Here is a 25,549-nt window from a genome sequence, read left to right as displayed (position 1 = left end):
TCTTGTCAGCTTTAACTTGGGTCAAGGGTATTGTTGGTTAATGTGCTTGGAGTTAAATATTAGCTCTTTATTTCCCTTAGGCAAATTCTAAGCGTGATTTTTCATTATTTTTTCTGGCATAATAGCTAAAACCTCTGCATTTGTTTTGTTCTTTGGTTTTTGTTTTCTCTTAAGGTCGCTTGAATTATCCACATCCGGGGACTGACAATCTTCTGATGTTAAATGGTAAGTTCTAATCTTATAACAGTTTCTAATTATCTCTAGCTTAGTTTAAATCTGACATGTTGGTATAAAATTATACTGTGCTATTCTGTTACTGAATTACTTGCCTGTGGTCTTCAACACTGATGGGACTGTTGCCATTTCTTGGAGTTGAATGGCAAGAGCTAATCTTGCAACAGACTTTCATTATATCTAGCTTATTGGAAATCTGAAATGCTCATAATGATGCACTATTCTGTTTTGTTCTCAAGCAATCCAGGGATATGTTTTCCAAAGAGCTGTAGGAAATCTATTATACTGAAACAGGAATTAGAAAAATAAGAAGGCCAGAAACACATGTTTTTCTATATTGGGTAAATAAAGAGTGAACTAGACACTTTGCATTACACTCATGTGAAATAACATTTTATTTTTGCTGGGGTTTTTGAAAGTGGCTTTTGTCAAGCACGTGTCTACCCATGAAATATGCTGAAGTTAGAGTTCATGTTCTTGTTCCTCTCCCAGTAGGTCAGACTTCATGAACATCTGCTACTCAGTGAAGGCATGAACTTTAGCCTTTGTTCAAAGCTAAAGAAGGAAGCACAGCTTGGTAATCCATCTAAGTCAATAATAAATCAGGGCTTTTGCACATAAGTGTTTTCTGCATTGGGAAAAACTAGAGCTGTGGTGCCACAGCTTCTCTAGGTTAGAAGACATGGAAGCTGATGTACACAAAGTACACATTTTGTCATTCACTTGATGAGTCTAAGGGTTAACAGTAAAGATCTCTTAAAAAATATGGCCCGAACACATTCGTTGCTGTTTGAAATTATATGGAGGGTTGGTTTTTTTGTTGTTAGGTTTTGATGGTTTTTTTTAATTGCCTTACCCATTCTGCACAGTCATTTACACTTGTGCAAATGGATAAAAAATGCAAGCAAATACCTATTTTCCCTGCATAACACTGAGCAAATGTTTAAAATTGTTTAAAATTTTAAGGAAACTAAGATTTGCCTTTATGCCCGGTAAAGGGAAATACTGTACAATGGCCATTTGAAGAAGTAGATCCTTTGGTATTGAATAGGTAACTTTAAGATAATGGACTATCTTGAAAAGAAAAAACAGGTACTTAACTATAGAAATAAAATCAGTGTTTAGACAACACTGTATTGATTCCTCTGTGCTGAATATCAATGTGCTTGATGTCACAACATCTACAACATTTTACTTTCTGTGTTTAACTGCAGCTTTAAGACCTGTTCTCCAAACTGGTTTGTTCAGGTGGTATATGTGCAATTGGCATTATCTGCTGCTGTACAAGGAAGTGTTAGATGGGAAGGTATGAAGAGAAACTGAAGTATTTCAGTGAGGTGGCTGTAAGAGATTAATACTTTAATTTGTTTAATTTTACTTAGAATGGTGAACTTCTCTTTTTAGAGTTTTGCATGCTAAAAAAGCACATGGGAACTGTTGTTACTCTATTGAATATCTAGGAAAGAAGGGGTTTTTTGTTATCATGAGCACTGGAGAGATACAGTGGTACCAGTCTATCCTAAAATCTTACCACAAAGCTAGAACATGCACTGAAAAGTATCTTGCTTTTAATGCTTGTGTGGTTTCTCTTGTACTTAGAGAGGTAGCACTTAGTATGACTGCTGTCCTCTTTAAAAGATGCAATATTATTTTCAGCCTTCAGTAAGTGAGATAAAAATAACAGTTTAAGTATCTAAAAGGTGCTGCAACACATAATTTTTTAAATTATGCCTTTTAGAATTGAGTTTAGAGCCTTGTTGTGTCTCTAGCACAAAGCTGGAGTCTGATGTAGCTGTTGGTGCAGGCCAGGGCAGTCAGGAATGCTCTTCAGAGCCCCTGCAGGTTGGCATGTCTGAACTGCAGCTTCTTGCAGCTCAGGAACAGAAGCACTGGAAACAGCTTTTGAGGAGCTCCAGCTGCTCAGACTCTGTGCAACCTTTCTTTCTTAGCAAGAATTGAGGGACTTCCTCCAAATGTGCCATAAGGAGAATTATGGTTTGAACACCTGGTGATGAACTTGTAAACCTCAATTTCCTTCTCCACTTAAATGGGTTCAAGCCAACATTTCCCTCTGTCCCTGTAACTGGTGCCTTGGGGGGAGTTTTGGGAAAAGAATAGTTGGTAATTCAAAGGCTCCACATTTGTCCCTTTATTTCTCAGTAAGTACTGTGGTAGCTATAAGGAGGAGCAGGAATACCAGACCTTCATGAAAGCAAATCACAAATATGTTTAAACACCCTCTCCCCATTTATGCGGGCACTAATAATTAACAGTGACCCTCTCTGGATTTTAGTGAGATTATTTTAGTGAACTGGTGCCTCTGGATTCCAGAAAGGTTCTAACATGACCCAGGCTGGAATTTTGCAGCCCTTTTACAGCTAAGCACTTCTAGATAGAACTTTTTTGATGGTGGTTTTTCCTCTTTGTAAATGATAGATTTTTTCCATCTCATTTAAAATGTACTTACTGAACTGTACCTAATATTAATATTTACAGTTTTCATTATTTAAATTAATGACATGAACTAAAGGAAACCTGATTTATGTGTTTTAATAAATAATGTATAATTATGTATCTGTTTCAGCTTAAGCTGTAAAAAAAAGTAATGCATTTTTAATGACTGTTATCTCTCAAAAGTCAAAAAAAGATACTTTGGAATGGGTATACCTGACTGCAGCTTTCTCAGCTTAGAGAGAACATTTTTGAAACAAGTAATAATGCAAGAGTCAAGTTTTTTGGGATGTAGAGTGTTTTTTCCCCATTATGGGGTTTGCCCCACTTTCTCTTGTTTTAAAGCATTGAATTTTTTGAGTTGCTGTTGAAACATAATTCCCCATTTCATTCGTTTAGCAAGGGCGTATTAGACTTGTTACAGATACTATAACTGGTTGTGCTTCTAAAGAAAGCACTTCAATCAGAAATTACTGAATTACTTCAATCAGAAATTACTAAACTTCCAATACAGGAATTGCTAAATGAACTTCTGTAGTCTTATAAGTGTCCCAGCTTGAATGGTTGTAATGATGTCTTTCAGCCTTAAAATCTATGAAGGTGTTATTTCTAAAGAAATTTAAATGGAATTTGGACACCCAAATCCAATAGAATGAAATGGGAATTAGGCATCTACCTCCTTTAGCCTAGACTCTTGGGATATTATTGCTGTATATTATTGCTGTAACTGTTTATGGATTTCTTTAAATTACAGTTATTAATGAAAAGGGCTTCATCATGTCTCTGTCACCATTTGATCGTTATGTCATAATGTTAGTGACAAATCATATTTTATCTTTGTAGGAAGTTTGCCTGATAGTTTTTCCTGATACACAACATAGTGTTTTTAATTCAGCTTCATCATTCAGCTGAGTTCTTGCAATGTGTGTATATTTGATCTCTGGTTGTGTATATGAAATATGTGTCTGAATAAAACGAAACCATACATTTGGTATCTTTGCGGTAGCATTGCTCACATAATGTTCAATTCTATTGTCTTCAGGTTAGATAAACATGCACAGCAAACGTATTTACTTATGTTTTAAATATGTGACCTGATTTATGTTGCAGAAAGGGAGATTTTAATTTTTCTGATGGGTGTAAGCTGTATTAGCATGCAACTTCAGCGATATAGAAAAAGAAGGTTTTAGCTATAATCTTTGTTGTATATGCAGCATTCTTAATTTTGGAAGTTTCCAGTATTACTGGATTTAATTTTATTGGGCATCATTATACTTCTTGTATGTGTTGCCTAATTGATATTTTCTATAATGAAAGTGTCTTTCGTGCATTCTCACTCATTTGAAATCTTTCCAAGTTACTGGCTAATTAAAATATCCAGCTTTATAAAATAAAAGGCAAATTTCTGTATGACTTGGTATTTGGACAAGTTAAGGAAAACAGTTTAATCTCTCCTTTTTTGTTGCTGTAAATCAGTTATTTGCCTGCAGTGTCTGGCCTTTTCCAAAAGAGCTGTCTTCCCTGCAATTATTTATGTATAACATGTGCACTGATTATGTGTATGTTAAATACATCTGTATAGTCTTGATGTATAGGTAAACCTGTAATTAACTATATTTATACAGCTGTCATGCCCTGTAAGCATGGCTGCTCTGTAAGGTGTAAAACATTATATGCATATTATTTTAATAAATACAGAAAATCTGCATTTTTCTAGATGCAAAGTAGCACTATGTCCCTGCCCACACTAGTTTGCACTCTAAATGAGCAAGACATGAATTTTAGGGAGGAAGGTTTGCCATACAAGCAAAGTAAATTATATGACAGCATCAGGTACAGTTTTTCTCCCATTTTCCCTGATTTTGTTGTTTCACTGAAGCAAGAAATACACAGATAACTTTGCTACGTTGTTGCAATTTCGATATATATAAAACATTGCACCATCTACTGTTCTAACTGCATTGGGGTTTTTTTTAACATTTTAGTAACTCTTTTGTTTTTCCTTAAAATTACTGTTTCCTTTTTTTGAATGCACAAAGAAAAAACTTCAGTTGTTCTGTAACAACATATTCTTCTGCATATCAACTTGTCTTAACTATGAAAATGTAAGAAAATAGTTGAGCTGGTTTGGTGGGCTGAAGGGGGTGGAAGAAAAGAAAAGCATTATCCTGACACTTGTGCCGAAAAGTGAATATTAATATGCCTCACTGTATTATCCTTTGAGAGGGAACACGGCACTGCAGACATTGCTGTGGATGGGCTGCACTTGAATTTTCACTGCTTACTCTAGTTTTATTTGTGGATGGAATTTATTTTTTAAAAAAAGCATGTGGGGGCTAGGCAAGGGCTTGGTGATGCTGCTGCTAATGCTACGTGGGAGTCACTTTGGCCAGGAGTCAGAGAAGATTTGTGCATGCTGCAGCACTGCCACAGAACTGCGTCTTCTGAGGGCCTGCCTTCAGGGAGAAAATGTGTCTGAAGCTCAGCGTCAGAATCCCCAGCACCTAGTGAGAGCTGGTCACACAGAAGAATACACAGCTTTGTGGATTCTGTTTTGATGTTGGAAATATGAATTAAAGTGTTTGTACTTGTTTAGGTACCCAGGTCTCTTTCAGAAAGTGGATTTTTTTTCTCTTTTGGCTTTCCAGTACAAGTTTTAAGGATATGAAAACCTTTAAGCAAAAACTATTCTCTTCAATTCTTCAATAATAATTATTTCAGGTGAGAGAGAATAAATCTGAAAGCAAGTTCAGTGCAAATTGGATAGAAGTATCAGGACTGTTGTGTAAAAATAACTTTTCTAAGGGAGCAAAAACAAGAAAGATTTTTTTTCAAACTTCCATAAGCAATCCACTGTATTTCTAGTTGGAAGGGAGGGATCAAGATAACAAAGGGAAAAAATACTATATTTAATAAAATTTTTGAAAACCCCTAATCAAATAGGCGGTACCAGTATATAAGTATTTCATAATATGAGAATGGAACAATGAATGACATTTATGAATCAGTGATTTTGAGTCAGTATGTATTTCAGTGGCCCAGAACAGTTGCTTTTAGGAAAAGTGTATGTATAGAGGCCTCGTAAAATAAAAACAATAATGCCAAGACACAGCTGTCTGTTCCTAAATGTTGCTATGATCTTATGGTTAATAGTAACATCTATTTGGATACTTAATGCCACTGTGTAATGATTAAAGTAATTTTTCTCTGCTACTGAGTCTGTTAAACAGGAATAGAAAATACTCTGTGGAAATGTAACTAAGAAATTGCACAAAGCTTAATAGTTTCTGTATTAGTAATCTGTCTATTTTTAGTTTTTAGCCTTCAGGCAGAGAAGCAATCAGTATGGTCTGCTGAACTGTAGCTGCAAGCATGATCTCTTTAAGAATCTTGCAAAACTCAAAAGTTAGGAAAATCTTGGATTTACTTGCAGTCTGTGCGAAATTGTTGCTTTGCCTTTGTGCAGTGTTTTTGATACAATGCTATTTCTTGTGACTTGTGCCCTGATTTCGTTTGCTAGTACAAGGCAGCTTTTGTTTCAAACAAAACCTTGCGGTTAATTTTCTGCTAGGTCTTTTCATGAAAAAGGAAGGTCACGGCTTACAGCATTTGCATTGTCACTGCAAAGGACTGTACAAACTGTTCCATGTGGACCAGGATGTGTCTGTGATTAATTTAACACTTGCTACATGCTTTTTACAGTAGTGTTTTCCATTTTACAGTTTCGATACCATATGTGTGTTATTTAGGCGCTTGTGTAAGATAAAAATCACATCTTGAGGATGAATTGCTAAGTTCCCATAATTAATTTGTCCATAATTAACATGAAGTGAAGATCAAGTTTAAAGATGTTGAAATATATGAAAGAATTTTACTTACAGCTGGTGTTAACATCAATTTAGTAGTAAAATAGTATGGTATTTATATGTGATTTTAATGCATTCTCATCTACAATTACCAGTACCAAGTACAGATGCAGATTTTTACTTACTACTTACCCACATGGTTCTTTGTATCTTAAATATTTTAGTCTGTGGGCATGATACAGTTATTTGACATTTTACAATTTGTCCTTTGTTTGCATGCAGCGAGGAGTTATGGGCGAAGACGAGGTAATTCACTTCTGTTTGTTACAGTTCAATTAATTCTGATCTGTTACTGATCATTATGATTAATTAATCCAGATTATTGATTGTAATTGCTTATCTGCATGTTATCTTAGTTTGGGGAGGATGGAGGGTGTGAGGGAAGGAGTACAGTCTGGATTGTTATGATCATTGTTCTTTTAGAGTCTGAATTGAAAATCCTTTAATCAGTTAAAAACTGCAGTTCTAATCATGGTTTAGTTCATGCTAATGGGTACTGCTTGCAGTCATTACCCCCTTTAAAAGTATACAGTTTGCTAGTTGTCCTTCTAACTCCTTTTGCTTCTGTAGAAGCAGTAGTGTGCAGAGTAAAAGCAAAAAGCCTTTCTAAACTTAGCAAGAAATCTAGTAGACTGCTCTTAGAAGTAGTAAACACGTTTTCATAGTATAAGCCAATATGTGTGCACTAACCTTGAAAAGCTCTACTGTTTTAACTGTGCTAGGATGTGATGTGAAGTTCTTATAAAGAGCATGTAAAACATGCAAGAACAAAGTACCAAGATCTTTGGTAGCTTCTGGTACTCACCACATACACGGGTTCATGTGTCTGTCTTGGTCTCTGCATTGGTTCATAACCTAGTGCTTGGTAGCCATAATCTGTAGAGGGCTGATGTTGTAGATCTTGGCCAGTGGATGTAACAGTTAGTACAATCATTCTGACAATTCCTGCCAGATTCTGCTTATTTTTTTACTGTTAAAAAACAAAAAAGTGTTTAGAAGGGCTAATCCTTTTTATTCATAGTCATCAAGAGAAATGTGAAAGCCTGTTGAAATGGAAAAGCAAATTACCTTTTTGCTTTCTTTATCTGAGAGACATTTAGAAGTGAAGAGGATGGAGAAGAAAGTAATAGGAATCCCATAGACTATATTACTCTGAAAGTGTTTATCTATTGTCCTTGATGTCACCTTAGCTCTCACAGGAGCTCCAGTGCTTTTGGCAAACCTTTATCCACATTAAAGTTAAACTGAGCTCTCTGGTATCGCTTCAGAACATGTTCTGCTGGTTTTATTTGTAAAGAACAATTCTCATTGTTCTTAGATTTTAACATGGGTCTGTGGGTACAAATAAGTTATTCTGAGAGTTATTCTAAGACTGTTTTCCCCATGATATACTTGTCTACATTATAAGTTTTATTGTCTAAGAAGCACTTCTTATAAACCAAGCTAAATTACAATAATATTAGATTTAAGATATTGAGAATAACTCTCCTCTATTAGTGGAATGTTTTAAAATTTCCACTTTCAGTTACCTGCAGGTTCCTGCAATATGAGTCTTATTTCTTCCATCATGCACTACCTCCTGTCACTGTCATTATGGTAACAGCTCCATCTTCTCCATCATTCACTTTAGTAATTCAGAAATTCATTGCATCCAACTTTCTTGGTTGTGCAACCAAATCTTACCACTTGTTCATATACATCTTAAAGATTTGATCATTCTTACTTGTTTTCATAACTAAATTCATATCTATAGTATGCAGCTGCTACAGTCATAAATTCAGTCTTGCTCCTCTCATGCCTAAATAGTTGATATACAAGAGGAATCTTCTTGCCTGCTTCATCCAGCTATGTTGGCTATGTATCTCCATTGCTCGCTCACCTTTCTGTCCCATTGAGAGCCAGCTGCATGCTTCCACTTCCTCACTTCCCACAACTCTGCTGATCTGTTGCAGACCTGTTGATTGTGTCCTTACAAGACCAAGCATCTCTTGCTCCCCCCTAGTCATTCTCAAACATACCTATCACCAATTCTAATGGAAAGGAGGAGCCTGCTGTAGCTTTCTGCATTTGCTTCACTCCTCTTCATTGGATTTCTGCTGAAGACACAGATATGCCACCATAAAAATGATGCAGTTAACATTCTTTGTTACTTGATACAGTGCTGCAGTCCTGCTTTTAATTTTGTGCTCCTCATGATAATTTATGGTATTTGGTTGTTTTATATCATCCTGTTTTATATCGTCCTGTGCTTTCATTCAGGTTTTTTTTATTGAGATACCACATCAGTGTCAATAGGCATTACTGTAACATAAGTCATTGGTCAATATTTGCTGTTTTCCACCCTTGTCTTTTAAACATCTGGTTCTGAAGTGGTCTTCTGGAAATTAAGGGCTTTCATACTGCTGTCACCCCAGCTGGTCAGCACTGGATCTGCTGGTATTCCTGCCAGGCTTTACTGCTAATGTTCTCCTGAGCTGGAGAATTAAAGTCTGCAGTATTGCTCACAGCCAAGGTACTGTGGACTCAGCTGTCAGGGACCTACTGATCCTGACTATGGGTTTTCAGTGGGTGAATCTGGAAGAACTTGTCTGTTTAAAATTAAAAACTAGCTTGCTTCCCAGAAGCGTGCTAGGTTGTTTTTTGATTTGGCTTTCTTGCTTCTTCTGGGGAAGCAGTTGATTTAATTAATGATTATTTTTTAAATAAGTGGCAAACAGGGAAAATGGCATTTCAGAAGAAATAGTGATGTGGATCATTTGCTTTGCTTCACGGAGTCTTTCTTTTGGGGCTTTTTGCAATTAAAAGACTGAGTTCTGAATTTGAAACTATCATTAATCTTTATGTTGCTGACTAAAGCAATAAAAGATAGAATATGCCAAGATAAATATCCTGGCCTTCTGAATTTTTTTTTTGTTCAGAGTTCTACAAAATTTGTAAATATGAAATGGGGAAGAAATATGTGGGACAGAATTACCATATTTTCACTTCCCTCTGCACTCCAAGTGTCTGTTTGGGTCAGATTGCATTTGCAAAGTCATCCTGTAAATTTCTCAGTTTTTGCACTTGCTTTTCAGGGTAACAGTAAACTCACTGGAGTTTACTACATGTTAGGAACTGCCACAAGGCTTCCCTCCAAAACTGTAGTAAATTGAGAGTGAGAAGAATAAATCAGCATTGTGACTCATTTTTCAAGTGTTACATTTTACACATTTACTAAAATTCTCTTTTGCTTTCTTAGAAATTGAGTATATTCTTATGTTAGCAGTATCCAATACCTTTAGAAATACGTGTTTGAAACTTGTGATAGGGATGTTGGTTTCCCTATTCAATTAAAATTTAGGGAGTTTAGACACACTGTCTAAATTCAGGTGGAGGAAATTATCAGTTCAACTTGAAGCTAAACCAAAGGCAGACTAACAAAGCTCACTTAAGCAATCTGTAATATTTTCTTTTCATAAATAAGACCCTTTACTTAAAACAAAATTACCACTTATCTACTGGATGCAGCAGAGCAACTACCATATAATGTAATATGAAGTATACACTTAGAGTGATGTCAGCTTGCTATCTTGAAATTCCATTTTGAAGTTTAACACATTTTTTCATTCCTCTAATTTTTCTTTAAACTAATATCAACATTTCTAATATCTTGGTGTTTTCATTTTGACTCTCCAGACTGCTATTCCCCATTCCCTAAAATTACAAAACCACGTACTGCCACAAAATTATTTTAATGTACATTATTATCTTTTCTTTTTAAGGCCGTTCTTCCCTCTTCCCAATAGATGATGGCTTGCTGGATGATGGGCACAGTGATCAAGTTGGAGTCCTGAATTCCCCCACCTGCTATTCAGCTCATCAGAACGGAGAGCGAATCGAGCGTTTCTCTCGGAAGGTGTTCGTTGGAGGGCTTCCACCGGATATTGATGAAGGTGAGCTGCCTGGAAACCAAGCACCCTATGTTGGGAGGGAGAAACAAAAACAGGTCATGAAAAACCTGACTTGAGTAGTAAAAATAAGACAGTCAGCTGAAAAATAATGTTGTGCAAAAGGCTGTAACTGTTTGTTCTTTATGTAAGTTGATGGGTGTGTTGAGCTTTGTATCATCTTTTTTGGTTTTGGGGTGTTGCAGTTGTTTCCGATTCTGCACTTGCAGATTAGAGTTGCATGTAATGCCTAGAGTGTGTGCTCCTGCTTATCTTGCATATTCCTTTCAAGTACATCTTAGCCCTCCTCTATCTGTGGCTGCTGTATTCTGTAGTCATGGGAAATTTCCATTTGTAAATGAATTTCATATTCTATTTTACTATTACCTGAAGATCTCAGCAGTGATATAGAAAGATTCATGTTATTCCCGATGAGAAATAGAAACTTAGGCAGAGCAAGGTCAAGTGGCAGAGCACTCTTGATGCATTGAACAGAGACTGTACTACAGAAACTCAGATTGTTAGCCAGCTGAAATTTCTTTGTACACTAGTGGTGATTTGAAGTAATTGTGCTGTTTAATATGAGGTTTCTCCTGTGCAGATAAATGTAAATTGCATGTTAACTTTCTAGTGTAAGTGGAAGTTCTGTTAGGAGGTTCATGGTAATCCTAGAATAACATGCAAACCAAATAAGCTGACTGCGTTTAATTAACTTTCAGACATGGAAAGGCCAGATTTTGGTTCCATTTTCATTGAAATGCCCTCCTATAATCTACTAAGGGATTTATTTTGATGTGCTTCAGCACAGTTGCCTATAACACTAATGCTAAACAAAACCACATGGAAATACATTTTATTTCTCTCCTCCCTGTTTATATGATGATGGCAGGATATGACTGAAAGAAATTAATCATAGTTGTGTTTGAGTTGCTGCTTTTATATAGTTCAGAGTATTTTTAACCCTTGGCCAAGACTTTTCCAGTCACTGACATGTAGGTGTGGCTGGGATAGGAAGAACTCAAAGTTCTGCAAGGGGCATGGTAGATCGTGTAGCAAAGCTGTTGATGGTTGCTGGGAGCACCTCTAAATAGACAATTTCAAATTTCTGTCTCTGATACATGCATAGTGTCTGCTATAGAGCAGATATCCCGTATATATTTCCTATATGTAGGAAATTGCTAGTATGTTAATTGTGGTGTTACTTGGTATATAAATATCTACTTTAAAAGCTCTGAACTGTACATCACTAAACAGTAAATTTATTTGATTTTATTCAAACCAGATTGTGATTTGAATTTAGGGAAGTTCCACACAAGTTTACACAAATGGCTTTAGCTGCCCATATGCTTCTGAAATGCTGCTGGTTTTAAGCAATAAAAACCAAATGTAAGATTAAAAATCACCAGAAATACATTGTATAAATATTAACACTCTGGAAGATGGATCTATTTAAGTCTTTTGTTTATGAAAATTGTAAATTTTGTTTTGTTTTTCGTCTGATGAAATGTCAACCTTTCCTAGAAGCAAAGGTCTTTGCTTAATAGTATTTTTCATTGAGTTATGTAATTTCCTTTAATTGCAATTATTTTACATGTTTTTAGATGAAATTACTGCCAGCTTCAGACGATTTGGGCCCTTGGTAGTAGACTGGCCTCACAAAGCAGAGAGCAAGTCCTATTTTCCACCAAAAGGTAAGAGAGTTAGAAGGTTTTGACCTGTTACTGAGTGCCAGTCTTGCTCTTGATAACACTCTCATCTTTTTCCAAAGGGTATAATGTAGAGTCCCTGTGAACACTTAAATCTGTTGGTTCAGTGCAGGTCCAGGTGTGGCTCCTTTACATACTCAGTCTAAAACGTGTTATTTTGTTACTGAGCTGATCAGGTCAACACTCTGTAGGTTGCATGCATCACTGATCATCACTTCTGTATTTGTATTTCTGTCTAGTTTCCAAAACTGAAATTTGATCAAATTTTTTAAGACAAAATCTTAGATAAATATTTTCCTAGGAGGTTAAAGGCAGGATGCAGAAGGATGTGTTTGCTTAAGTGGTCAAGATAATCAAATATGCATCTTTCACTTTTAGGATGTGAACTTCCTGTTGAAGCTCTAATCTTTTTGTTAAATTGTTAAATATTGATTTTTTTTTCTTTTAAATTATTTCTAGTGTTGCTGTTAGATTATATTTTTACTATTACTTACAAAGTGTTGGAAAAACCATTCTGTAGATCAAGTAGTTAAGTCACTAGAATATCTCTGTATATGTACAGTCATGTATTGTTACATATAAAATAAATGCAGATGTGTGATCCAGACATGAAAGCAAAGCAGAAATTATTGATTTTGTAGAGAATGCAGAAATTCATTCCTTCTGTGGAAGTGACAAATGTAGGTATAGTTCTTTTGTAAACTGATTATTTATCTGTGCATCTATGCTGGGGAAAAGACAGGATTATTATCCCCAATGGGCCCTCTAAAGAGTGGGAAATGGAATTGAAGGCATTTGAATAGCATTTATGAATGCTACATGGAAATTTTAAGACAAAAAAAGACTTTGGCTTTCTTGATTGTCAGCCCAGCCCACAAAGCTACTGTCAAGTTAAATTTGATTATCTTAGACTGCATCTCTCTTCATAAATTACCAAGAGAAATTCCCAAGGAACTCTTTGAAGAAGATGCATCTCGCAGAGTCTGTGATGAATATATAGAAGACAGAAGATGTAATATATTCCTACCTGAAAGGAATGGATTCTGGCATTTGTTTCCAAGGAGATAGTCCTGTCTCAGCATCTGAACATCTTAAGGATGTATTTTCAGACTTCCTTATTTGATAATGCTTTTTCATATAGTTGGGTTGTTTATAATTACTGCAGTAAGAAAAAAATCCAAACTGTGTTGTAAGTAGAGCTTCTTAAAGGCAGAGAAAATATAAATAGAAGAACTTCAGTGTATTGATCTAATTAATTCAGGAAACACTTGCAACCTAAATGCTAAGTTGATTTCCCATAGTTAACTGATCCTTACTTGAAAAATAAAAGCATTTAGTGTTCTATCTTAACATTTCAGCCGAACTTTTAGTTTGCTGAATTATTCAGTATTTTTTGTACGTAGCCTAACACATTTACAATACAGTGTCAATTTCTCTTTGTAAATACTCTGGAAACATACAACTGCTGAGTGTTACTGTGTACATATCTCTTTTAGTCAAAGCAATACATATGACCCATAATTATTTTGTAGAAGAATTTCATTAAAAATTGTCTCTCATTGGTATTACTTGTGTGAACAGACAAGAACCATTTATACATACATTAATAAGATGTCTGAAATGGCTAAGGATAGGCAAAAAAAAGTTTTGAGATCAGTCAGTGATTGCCAGTTGAGAAATACATACTATATTAGTTCAGAGAATTAATGTTTTTTATTTTCTAAATTGTCACTCTGCATGAAATTAATTCGGTGTCTATATTTTTCTTTGTTCAGTTTCATTAGAGATTTGCTATAGTATTGCTTTCCAAAGACATCTCAGAATTAGGCCATTCTGGACTAATTCATGTAAGTCTTCTCTGTGGTGAAGAGATGAAGCCTGTTTTGTTTTGGGTTGCTTTTTTTTTGCCTTTTTTTTTTTTTTCTTTGTTACTGTTCAGTTTTCCAGTCTGTGCTTCCTTCCAAGCTCTCTGCTTACAGAAGGTCCTGAGGGAAGGCCAAGTTCATAATAAGTGTTTCCTTGCTGAAAGAAATTCAGAAAGTGTCTTGATCCATCAAGGCTGGCTGCCTCCTGAGAAACACCAACTGCTTGTTCTTAACTAATTACATTTTGTGGTGGTTCACCACAAAATTAGATCGAAACATAACAGGAATTTTTACAACTTTACACTGATCTTACAAGGAAGCTCTGTTCTGAAAAAAACCTCAGTTCAGCTCAAAGTACAAAGTCTGTAAGAGTGATCTGCCAACTGTGATGCAGAATTCCTTCCTTTCTGACTTGCCACTGTTTATCATAACTCATGTTATTACGTAGTTGGCACATACACTTATTTGTGAAACAATACACATGTCCAAAGTAACTTGCTGGGTTGAGGACTCCTCCTTCTGATAATGAAGCTCACAAAGAAATGGTGCCATAAAGATATGGAAATTCAAAAAATGCCTTCCAAAATACATCCAGTTGTTTGTGACCTCTGTACTATTTATAGGCTGTCTCAGAGGATAATCTGATTTAAACAGGACAGTCTCCCCAGTCTTATTCTAACTGGGTGTTTCTGCTGCCTTGTGTGACAACAGTTGTGCAGTAACTTCTTTCTTCAAGGTTCCCACTTGCTAACTCAGAGCTGACTAGCTGAAAAACTCAAGTTGGAAATGTTCTGCTTCTAGTTTCAGAAGCAAAACCCCAGGTCCATACAAATTCTGTTGAACTTGTTACCTGCTACTTTGATCACACTGGATAGGATCAAACTCAGGATTCAGGCAAGTAACTGTAGGAATCTTCATATGTGATTAATGTCTAAGCTTCCTTTAATCAATGTGAATCTGGCCAGTACAGCCAGTGAAGTATGGAGGACAATTCAGGTCACTGTAACATGAACACATTGAGTTTGATTCATTTACCAGACTGAGGGTATCTAAAAGACTGGATACATGGGTCTCACAAATATAGTGCAGCACCACATTTTTTCACCTTACATGTGTTTTGGAGTTTATTCTCCATCAAAGATGACTAAAGGAAAAGCTGAAAGATGGGTTATGTAGATCCATTGTCTGTATTAACCTGCAGCTTGGACTGGTTCTTTCTGATATAAGTTGAGGTGCAGCAGTTTCTAGGAAAGAATTGCACTGCACTGAGGCCATTTAGTGCCCTCAGACTGTGGAGGGTGTGTCAGGACAACCAGCCCCAACCCAAAATACCACTGCAGTCACTGGCATGGCACTACATGGGCAGTGCCATGCTGGGTTGCACTGATTTTCTTGACTCCTCCTCTAAGCCATTAGTGGCAGGAATTAGCTGAAAGTTGATAAAACTTAAAGCTGCTCTCTGATTTCTACACAGAATATGCATAACAAGAAGCATGTTTTCTCCCTCTGGTAACTTTCCTATTACTTTGAAATAAATAATTCTTTTCCTTGCTAACAAAATCATTTTAGCATGAATCTAGTCCAGAATGCTTTGCTTTTGATTTGTTCTCTAAATAATTAATACCAAAATAAAATCTTTAATGAATACCATGAAAAATTTTAATCTGGTAGGACTCTTCAATCATCTCAGCTTTTCAAACTTAGCTAATGTGCTTTCTGTTCCAGTGCTCACCAGTCCATCTCTTTAGTGAGCATTGTAAATCATTGAAGGTCTAGAGCTGTGTACTACTCCTTCAGAGGGGAGTAGTGCAGCTGAGTTCATGACACAAGGCTTTCTGAGGCTTTGAACTAAGTGGGGTAAAAAAAGACATGAGTACATGTTTTTTAGATGAGGTTGAGAAGGCAGTATTAATGTATGTTTTTTCTATTGCTTTCCTTTCCATGTCAGGAGTGGTAGTATGAAGTGACCCTGAGATTAGCTCAGTTGTTTAGAGCATGGTGCTAATAAAAATGCAGGTTGTGGGTTCAGTCTCTGTATGGGTTATTCATTTAAGAGATGGACTCAGAGAACTTTGTGTCCCATCCAACTCAGAATATTCTGTGAAATCTGCAATAATCTTTATCAATTCTTGAGTTCTTATACTTTAATTTTCTATATTTTTGCAAGTTGCTGCAGTTAAGCATGTTGATAGCTACAGACATAGATTATATGTAGGCACTTAGCAACCTTGTATATCTGGAACCACATGGCAGTACCTTTGAACTCCATTAGGAGAAGAACTGATGAAAAATCAGTATCTGGAGAATCTTTGTATCTCTGATTCCTTTTACAGTATCATGTGCAATTAACCCTCCCTTTGATTAATCAAGTTTTTGCACTCTCATCATTCTTGTACTGGGCTCTCCATTCAAACTGGAATGTTTGTGTGTTCTTTTGACCAAGTAAGGACACTCACATGGAGCTTATCTCACCCATGGCAGTTGGCACATGCCCTCATTCACTGAGTTTAGCATGGTTAATATGTGGTTTTTAAATTCTGTGATAAATACTGTAATATATTCCCATTAAAACAAATTTTGAATCTAAATTATTGCTGATTAAACTTAAGTTAAACAGGTTGTCATTAAAAAATTACAGTTCAGCAGTGAAGAATAGACTTTACAGGAAAATGCTTCAGCCCAAGTCCAGAGATTCCTTATGACATATTTGTTATGAAACTAAATAAGATAAAAATAAAAATATAGAATACATAAAATCTTGTCATGTGTCCCATTTATGTTGCTATGATGGGACTGTGGTATCAGGGGTAAGAAATAAGGTACGGCTTTGGAAGGACCAGTATGGACCTTACAACTTTTTCTTAAAATCCTGTTCTTGTTCCCAAATGTCTAAAATCAGTTGTGCATTTGTTTTTTAAATCTTACATTGTTAATGCACTGATTCTTTAATGGTCTTCAAGACACACCCTACCACCTTTACCTTGATGACCTGCAGTGTCTGTTTGCAGTAAGTGGCTGCTGGTTCGTTAGCTTCTTGCAGAAATACAGCAAGATTTCCAAAAGGCTTGGTAAAGCATCCATGTTCCCTTTTCCCAAGCCCACTCTAGGGCAGCTGCTTCAGCATTTACTTCTCCATTAAAGTCATAAGACATAACTTTGTGTGAAAATTCTTAACTTGGTAGTAATTTCAGAAAGAAATGTGAGTTATGGTCACTTTAAAGTTTGTTTTAGTATACAACCCTAATTATGCTATTGAGGTATTTGTAAAGTAACAAATTCAGTGTATCTCATATTGTAACTGTTCTTTGCTTGTCTGACTGTTTGGTTTTATGTAGCATTAAATAAGCATTTTTTTAATTCTTTTTTTTGGTAGTGTTTGAAAGGTTTCCTGGGTCACTTATGTAATAAAATACTTTGATCTAATCTCCAGAATAGAGATTAGTCCTTTGTGCCAAGTCGGATTTTCATTGTATAATGTCCATTGCAGCCAATGAATGATGTTTAGCCTAGACTCACAGTGTATGATAGAGCAGACACGTTTGCTTTTATTTGGTTATTAGTCTCATCTGACAGTTACTTTACAGATGGAAGTTCTGTTAATTATGGCAATGTAGTACATAGTTAAAGAAGATGACTAATGTGAAAGAATTGGTTTGACTTTCTTTTGTGTAGAAAAATCAGTGGCAAAGATGATTCTGTAAAATAAAGATAGAAAAGCAATCAATTGGTTTGGGTTCTTTTCCAGGTTACGCATTCCTCCTGTTCCAAGAAGAGAGTTCTGTACAGGCCCTGATTGATGCCTGCATTGAAGAAGATGGAAAGCTCTATCTGTGTGTTTCCAGCCCCACTATCAAGGACAAGCCAGTAAGTGAAGTCAGTGGCCTGCAGGCTATGGCTGCCATCTGTCTAAAGCAGCATTGGAAATTGTGAAGATGAAAAAAAAACAAAAGTAAACTACTGTTGGCAGAGGTCAACATCTGGAACACTTGCATTGTTTTAAAATTGTAGTCTTTTGAATTAATAGGATTAAAACAAAGCAACTAGACATCTACAGTAATGAGGTTATGACTAACAATTTGTATAGGCTGATGAACATATTTCCACATTGTGGTGAAACCTGAAGTAGGATACTGTTTTCTTTCCCAATTTAATAGGTTCAGATCCGTCCCTGGAATCTAAGTGACAGTGACTTTGTGATGGACGGTTCGCAACCGCTTGATCCTCGGAAAACAATTTTTGTTGGAGGAGTCCCTAGACCATTAAGAGCTGGTGAGTAGAATCTGTGGCAATTTTTTAAAGTAAGAAAGTATTAGAAATAATTTGTACTATGCATAATTTTTTTGTAGCTAGATATGGATGCATATGGGTTGAACAGTCTTGGTAGTTTTGGCTGCTGTATAATATTCATGTATTCTTGAATTTTTCTACTCTGTAGGTTTGGCCATAAATCACAATTCATCATTGAGATTTGCTGGGAAGTATTATCTCTTTATAGCTGTAATGTAAGCTATGTCACAAGAGGCATAAAACTAAGAGTTTGGTTTTAAAATAATGCTATGGAAGCATCTCTGCCCTGCTCCATGACTGTGGAGTGGCATTTGTACCTGCTTGTCATTGTGCATTAGCTGCTCTTCTGCTGCTGTCAGGTTACACACACAACCAGTGACAGAGTATTTGAACAAGCAGGTGTAGAGGAAAAAGGAAGAAATTCAGAGAGCTAGCACTATCTTTTATGGCACAACATTATATGAGATTGCAGGACTCTTTCTAGACTCTTGCCAGAGGTGTGAAGGAAAAAATAAATATTTCTGTAGCTGTAGAATGGTTGATGTACAGCCTAGATGGTCTGCTTTTTCAGATTGTCTGCAGCAGCCTTTTACAATGTTTTAGGTGGCCTGCTAGAAATGGGCTGCAGTGGATGTTGGAAGCAGAAGCAAACCATACAATGGTTGAAATCCCCTTTATTATTAGAATGGCTTCTGGATTTCATTAGTCTTTCATAGGTAGTAATGAATTTTATTCTTAGATGATGAAAGATGAACTTTTAGATGAAAGATGTAAGAAAACTGAGAAGTAATAGTGCCAATTTGGGATACATAGGATCTTAAATTTTTCCGTCTTGGACCTGCAATACTCAAGCTTTTTTGGTATTTTAAGACTCTACTTTTAACTGTAATGCAAGCTCTGTAAATGAGTGTAAACACAGTATGTTCCAAGTACAGATTAATTTTTCTTTAAATTCAGTCCAGTGCTCCATATTACTGTGCCGAATGTCTGTGATAAATTTAATGGATGCATTCTTATGCTTAGCTCACAAATACCCTGTATATGTAAAAATGAAATTTTTATGGCACTGTGAAATAAGAATAATGACTTCACAAAAGCAGTAAAATTAGGGAGATTCCTCAAACAGCTATTGAACCTCAAGGACTGCTGACACCTCTATAACCTAATCCAGAGGGTACTAATTCTGAAAAACCAGTGTTTTCCACCCCAGTGAATTGCAACTGAATTCAGTATAAATTGGCAGTCAGAGGATTGCCAAGGTACTTGATCTGTAAAATTTGAAATTTTTGTTTCTCTGAACTTCAGTATCTGTGGTAAGTGTAGCACTGTAGAGATAATCAAGTTCTTTGTGGCCGATGAAAAAATGCTAACTACATTTTTAAATTCAAGTAGGACGTAGAGCATTAGGACAGCCAGAGAACTTGTACCAAGGAATTTGTGGCATGAGGATCTATTTTGTACAGCTTACATTCCAATGCCTACCCGAAAACTCTTTTGCTGAAATCCTCTGAAGAAAACTACCCTGGAGTTCTAGTTCCATGTTATCAAGAACATACAATTCCATTGTTCCTTGGATTTATGTACCCACAGTGTGAAAGATCTGTCTGCTGAGTAATGAATAGCTTACTCAATATTATTTCTTTAATATTTTTAATCTTGTTATTACTGTTTCATTGGCTCTTGCAAAATTGATAATTAAAATTAACTTTTATCGTATTTTTAAAGTTTGTGTGTAAGAATACTTTGAATAAATGCAGTTTTGTTTCTTAATAGTGGAATTGGCCATGATCATGGACCGTCTCTACGGGGGAGTTTGTTACGCAGGAATTGACACGGACCCTGAGCTGAAATACCCTAAAGGTGCTGGACGTGTTGCTTTTTCCAATCAGCAGAGTTACATTGCTGCCATCAGTGCTCGGTTTGTTCAACTTCAGCATGGCGACATTGATAAACGAGTAAGTTACACAGAAATTTTTAAAAAAGGGTTTTGCTCTGTAAAGAAACTTCTCAGAGTGTGGTAGCATTGCATGTGATTTGCTTTCAAGGCAGTTTCTGTATTTTTTTTAGCATTCATGCAACTCCACTACTTTCAGGATTATGGCTGAATGCCCCCAGACGAACAACATGTTTCCACAGAGCAGCAGTTTGTTCCTTTGACATATGTTGGACCATATGTTCTTCCCATTCTGGAGTTCCTGGTTTTATTGTGTACAGGCAAAGGGCTTGAAAATCTCTCTCCCATATTCTAATGAAACCAAATACTGTGATAATTCCTCTGTCATTCATAAGAAACTCTTGTATTCATTGGCTTCAGATTAGCTTGATACTTACAAACTGCCCTTAATTTCAGCCTTAATTGTTAGTGTTCAGAAAGTTGGTGAGGCTTAACACTTAAAATACAAAAGGTCTTACTTTTTCTGTTTTAAAGTCTTCTTAGTACTTAACCAATGTATATTTCTATTTGCTACAGATGCTTATTCCTAGGAAAAGTAAAACTGACTTAAAGAAGACTAGTGAACTTCATAACTCCTAATTAGAAGTGTAAGAGTAGCAAAACTGGCATCTAAATTATGTCAGTTTTAAGGGTCACTAGTTTTGATGTCAAGAGCTGCAGAGATAGTCTGGCATTAATAGGTGTTCTTAAAAAAATGAAAAAACTATGGTCTTACAGGAGGAAGGGTCAAGTAAGTAAAGTAGTTCAAGGTCCAGTCTCCTCTACAGATCAAAGACACAAGAAAAAGGTAGTACAGTTAACAGAAGTCTGCTCTGAGGAGGCAGCTTGTGCTTCTCTCCTTTCACGTAGGCAGAGTAATTCAGCTTTATGTATGTGTCTCAAATAGCACTTGCCTTATGAGCTGAAATCCCCAAACATGGACCTTCCCAGAGGATGAGTGGGCGTGGATGTGGGTAGTCATCTAGGCTTCAAATTAGATGTGATGACTACATTTTGGTCATGGGATTGCTATCCTTGTGACTTGCAGCTGTCACTGACTTGTAACTGCTTTTTGGATACTTACATAACAGGAAGAAATGGCCTTGGGATTGGGTGAGGGGATATAAAACTGTTAATCATCTTGCATTTGAGAATTTGGACAAAATGGGAGTAAGGACCAGGATCCAGAATTTCCTCTCAACAAATGCTAAATGAGTCATTTAGCTTCAGAATCTAGTATTATTAAGTTTCTTTGAGGAACTGTCTAATGGGCATTTGTCTGTGAAGTTGCCTGACTTGAAAATTGAGATATAGAGTTGGTTCCAATCCAAATTATATCTCCCTCAAATGTGGAAGACGTGGACTTGTACCTTGTAAACCATGGGGAATTTTATCTCTGTCTTCTTCTTCCCATGGGAAGTGTGTCCTTTGCAGTAGAGAGGTGTATGGTGGACTGGCAGTGCCATGTTGTAAGAGAAGGCATGATCCTGATTTTGAGGGCTGCGGTTGCACGTCCGTTGTTTTGCTGGTTTTGGTTTTTTATGATTGGTCACCAGAGATCTAAAGGGCTCTTTGGATGTTGAGCAGTCTGAAATGGCACTGCTTGCTGTTTGCAGAGAAAAGGATGTAGGTTGTTAATGGGTGATGGAACACTGCAGGCCTCTTGGAGCTTGGAAAAAGAAAAACCAACACAAAATCTACTGCAAGTGCTGGATCTGAGAAGCACAATATTTGACCTACATCCATTCCGTTGAAACTTAATTTATAAAAACAGTACTCAGTGATTTCTTCAATCTCACATTACCAAAAAAAAGAACGAAAACAATCCATACAACCCCTGCCAAGCATAGTTAGAATCTGGAGATAGCTGTTCATGGGTTGGAGATGTGGAGGAGAAAAGGCAGGAAGATCTAGGTTTTCTCTTGAAATATCTGAATTCTTAAAGCTTCTTTTTTGAAATAATTTAGGTTCTTTCTTTAGTGTTGCTTTTCTAACACTTGAAAAATTAATCTCTTGACTCAAGTGTTCTCTTAAATTTGGAATTTCCAAATTTAAGAGAACATTTTTATTACTGTACTTATTTTTTTTCTTATTTCAAAAATGTGTGCTGCTCCTGAGGTGTTTCACTGGCAAAATACAGCAGTCCCAAATCTTAACTATTTTAATAAACTTGTCATTAAGTCCCATGATGGAGAGGGTTTATGAACTTCTTTGTTTACCTGACAGGAGGGTTAATCTATATTTTTTAAATTATCTTCTTTAATTAAACCATAACGTCAAACCTTATTTATATAATTACATATATTTATTACCACCCAGTTATTTGCATTACTGAGGAGTCCTAGAGAAGAGCATCATTCTAGGGAACATCTTGAATCTCAGCTGAAAGTATGAAAAAGACTATTTTCAGAAATACTTTTTTACTTCCACTGAGCTTTTACACTAATGCCTTTTCAGGCTCTGAAAATACTCTGATATCAGTACTACATGAGCAAGCAGTGAGTATAAATCTATAAACCACTAGTTTGTAAGTGAGGAAGCTAGTCCTACTTTGGGTACTGCCTTCACCTGAGGTGTTTGTGTACATTAGCCAGGAAGGTGATAAAGTCTGTATCTCACTGAAATCCTCGAGGCAGAGCCTGTTCTGCCCTTTACCTCAGCATTGCCTTCCATACCAGTTATATCCAGTTTCGGTAGGTCTGCCGTCCTTTCACATTCTTTTCATAACCAGTTTTGTCTGTGTAGAAGTCTTTTTCAATTGCTAAATTTTGCAGTTCACCTGTTTATCCTTCTGAACTTCAATTCAAAGTATTTATAGCATTTTTTGCACATACCTTTTCCGAACTTAACTAGAAATCTTAGTGCCACAGTCACTTGACAAACATTGTCTGTGATGCTAACTTCTTCCTTAACTAAGTTCTCCGTAGCTTCTCTCCACTTCTTTTGATGTGTAGGTATATTTAGTTTGTCTAACAGATGTTTTTCTTCAGCAAAGTACTCCTCATCCTGTTTTATCATCTATGAAAGGTCAGCTCCAAACATTTCTTTGGAGCTTCAACTCCAAACAATTCATTAAAGTACTGTTAACTTTCATATGCCAGCAGTCTGCATCGACATCATGTAATATTTCCATTCCCCAAAGTGCTTCTCTAATATTTTTGAAATCATCTTCGTACTGATCTTGGTGCATTAGTGCACTGAAGCTTGAAATAAATGCTGCTTCATGCTTTCAGTAATTCTGAGCCACGAACACAGTTACTGCTAAGGTAGCTGTTTATTGGAAAGTGTGAGTGTAATTGGTGATAAGGCAGGTCATTGCAGTGAAATAAGAAGAAGAGCTCATACTGAATATAAAATACTGGAAGACACTCTGACATTTCTAGGATGGCCTGTACTTCTGAAGCTAAGAACATGAAGCCTGTTCAGCTGTAAAACTTCAGGGCAGGTAGCTGGATGTGTAAATTTTTTCCTCTGGAAATACACTGAGAAAAGTAACATTTTAAACTTCTTTGTATTTGAGGAATATTCTGTCTGAGTACAGAGCATACAGTCAATGTCTATATGTGGCAATCTTCAGAAGTATTAGTATCTAAGGATAACAATCTCATGCAGCAGTGAGGAAAATGTGGGATACAACAATACATTCCTTAATGACTGCGTCAACTCATTTTGTGTTTTATTATGAAGTATTCTTCCTGTCTGATCACAGTCTGAAGCAGCACAGTTCTGCAAAGACATAATGCATATTTACCACTGGACTCCTGCCACTTTTCCATTCTGGCAGTCAGATGAGTTTGGGAGAGAGAAGTTGTGTAAGACAGGTGTTTGTAGCTGTCTGTAGACTTGCAAAATGGTCTTTAAAAAAATATTTTCAGAATTGAATTGAATAAAAATTCCTATACAGTTCAAAGCCACAGAAAGAGAAAGTAATAGATTACCAAATTGGCAGTGCCAAATTTGATCATATTTTAAAAATAGGGTGTGAGTTTACAGTGAACAGCTCTGCTAAAAGATCTGCATTACAGCCTGCAGAAAGTACTTTTAATTTGCACACAAATGTAGTACATGCAGAGACACTGGTACTTTAAAAAAAAAATTCTATGTTAAAGGGTAATCTCATATGTTCAGTTATTTTTTTTGCTAAACCACGTAGAATTGTCATATTGACGTCCAGTTAGGAGATCTTGGAGTGATTGTGTTTTCTTCTACACTGAAATTCATAATTTCATTTGCAAAGAACGCTCTCTCAGGGTAAATTAGGGGAAATTCCTGATGTGGCTGTTTATTACATGCACAGAGTACTTCTAAAGGTCTGCCTTGAGGTGTTCTGCAGTGTAGATGGGTCTGTAGGTGATAAATGATAACGAGTAATAACTGATCGGTTATATAAAGGCGTTCGTACGACTGACTGCAGATTTCAGGGGGTTTTCTGGGGTTCTTTTTTACACCAGAGAAAAATGATTGCCTTCATACAACTTCAAGTAGAAACAGTTATTAATGGGAATTGTTTCTGTTTGGCTCCAACAGGTGGAGGTAAAGCCATACGTGTTGGATGACCAGATGTGTGACGAGTGCCAGGGTGCGCGGTGCGGTGGGAAGTTTGCTCCTTTCTTTTGTGCCAATGTCACTTGCCTGCAGTATTACTGTGAGTTTTGTTGGGCAAATATCCACTCTCGTGCAGGACGTGAATTCCATAAGCCATTGGTAAAGGAGGGGGCTGACCGCCCACGTCAGATCCACTTCCGCTGGAATTAAACATGGTGAACCAGCATCTACATAAGGAGAGAAGGGTGCATGTGGCTTACTGTGTTTGAAGATACTGACATGCAGAAGAAATAAGTGCATTCTTCTGCTTTTCACCCCAGCTATCAATACATGCATCTTTATCAGCAGCCAAAACACTACAAGCCTCTTGTTTTTCACCAAAACCCTACATCTCAGGCTTACTAATTTTTGTGATATTTTCATGTTAAAATAAAATGTTTTTTTGTATTTTCTCCAAGTTATTTTTATATGTAAAGTTAAAACTAGATATGAGAATGTTTTTGCATAGGGGCACACAGTCTGCTGCTATATTTAGTGGGTGAAGCGTGCACTTATTTCTAAACATGGGTTTTTAACTTCAAGATCTGCCCCAGTAATTTACCAAAGGTAGCAAAATAGTGAAGATGGAATATGTCTGCTACAAAAGCTTATTTTTATTGTTGTTGCTATTTTCAGTGTATACATAAACTAAAAATTAGGGTTGATTTTTTGCTCTCCATTTTGACTTGCAAGAAAT

At 36.3% G+C, this 25,549-nt stretch overlaps 1 protein-coding gene across 5 annotated transcripts in view; it reads left to right on the top strand.

Moving 5' to 3' along the window:
- The window catches only part of CPEB2 (cytoplasmic polyadenylation element binding protein 2), a 51,491-nt gene that overhangs the window by 22,734 nt on the left and 3,208 nt on the right, over positions 1–25,549 (top strand). For 3 of the 5 annotated variants that reach the window (XM_059469857.1, XM_059469856.1, XM_059469860.1), the window contains 8 exons: positions 175–225; positions 6,774–6,797; positions 10,313–10,483; positions 12,079–12,168; positions 17,794–17,912; positions 18,203–18,317; positions 20,109–20,290; positions 24,796–25,549. The exon at positions 24,796–25,549 is cut by the window's right edge and continues 3,208 nt beyond it. In XM_059469857.1, the coding sequence (XP_059325840.1) occupies positions 175–225; positions 6,774–6,797; positions 10,313–10,483; positions 12,079–12,168; positions 17,794–17,912; positions 18,203–18,317; positions 20,109–20,290; positions 24,796–25,023 (980 nt within the window). In that variant the 3' untranslated portion in view covers positions 25,024–25,549. The remainder of the gene's footprint in view (positions 1–174; positions 226–6,773; positions 6,798–10,312; positions 10,484–12,078; positions 12,169–17,793; positions 17,913–18,202; positions 18,318–20,108; positions 20,291–24,795) is intronic. The other 2 variants (XM_059469859.1, XM_059469858.1) reach the window with 2 other exon arrangements.

Source organism: Ammospiza nelsoni, chromosome 4, assembly GCF_027579445.1.
Source record: "Ammospiza nelsoni isolate bAmmNel1 chromosome 4, bAmmNel1.pri, whole genome shotgun sequence".
NCBI classification, from domain to species: Eukaryota; Metazoa; Chordata; class Aves; order Passeriformes; family Passerellidae; genus Ammospiza; species Ammospiza nelsoni.
This window is presented reverse-complemented; position numbering and strand designations above follow the sequence as displayed.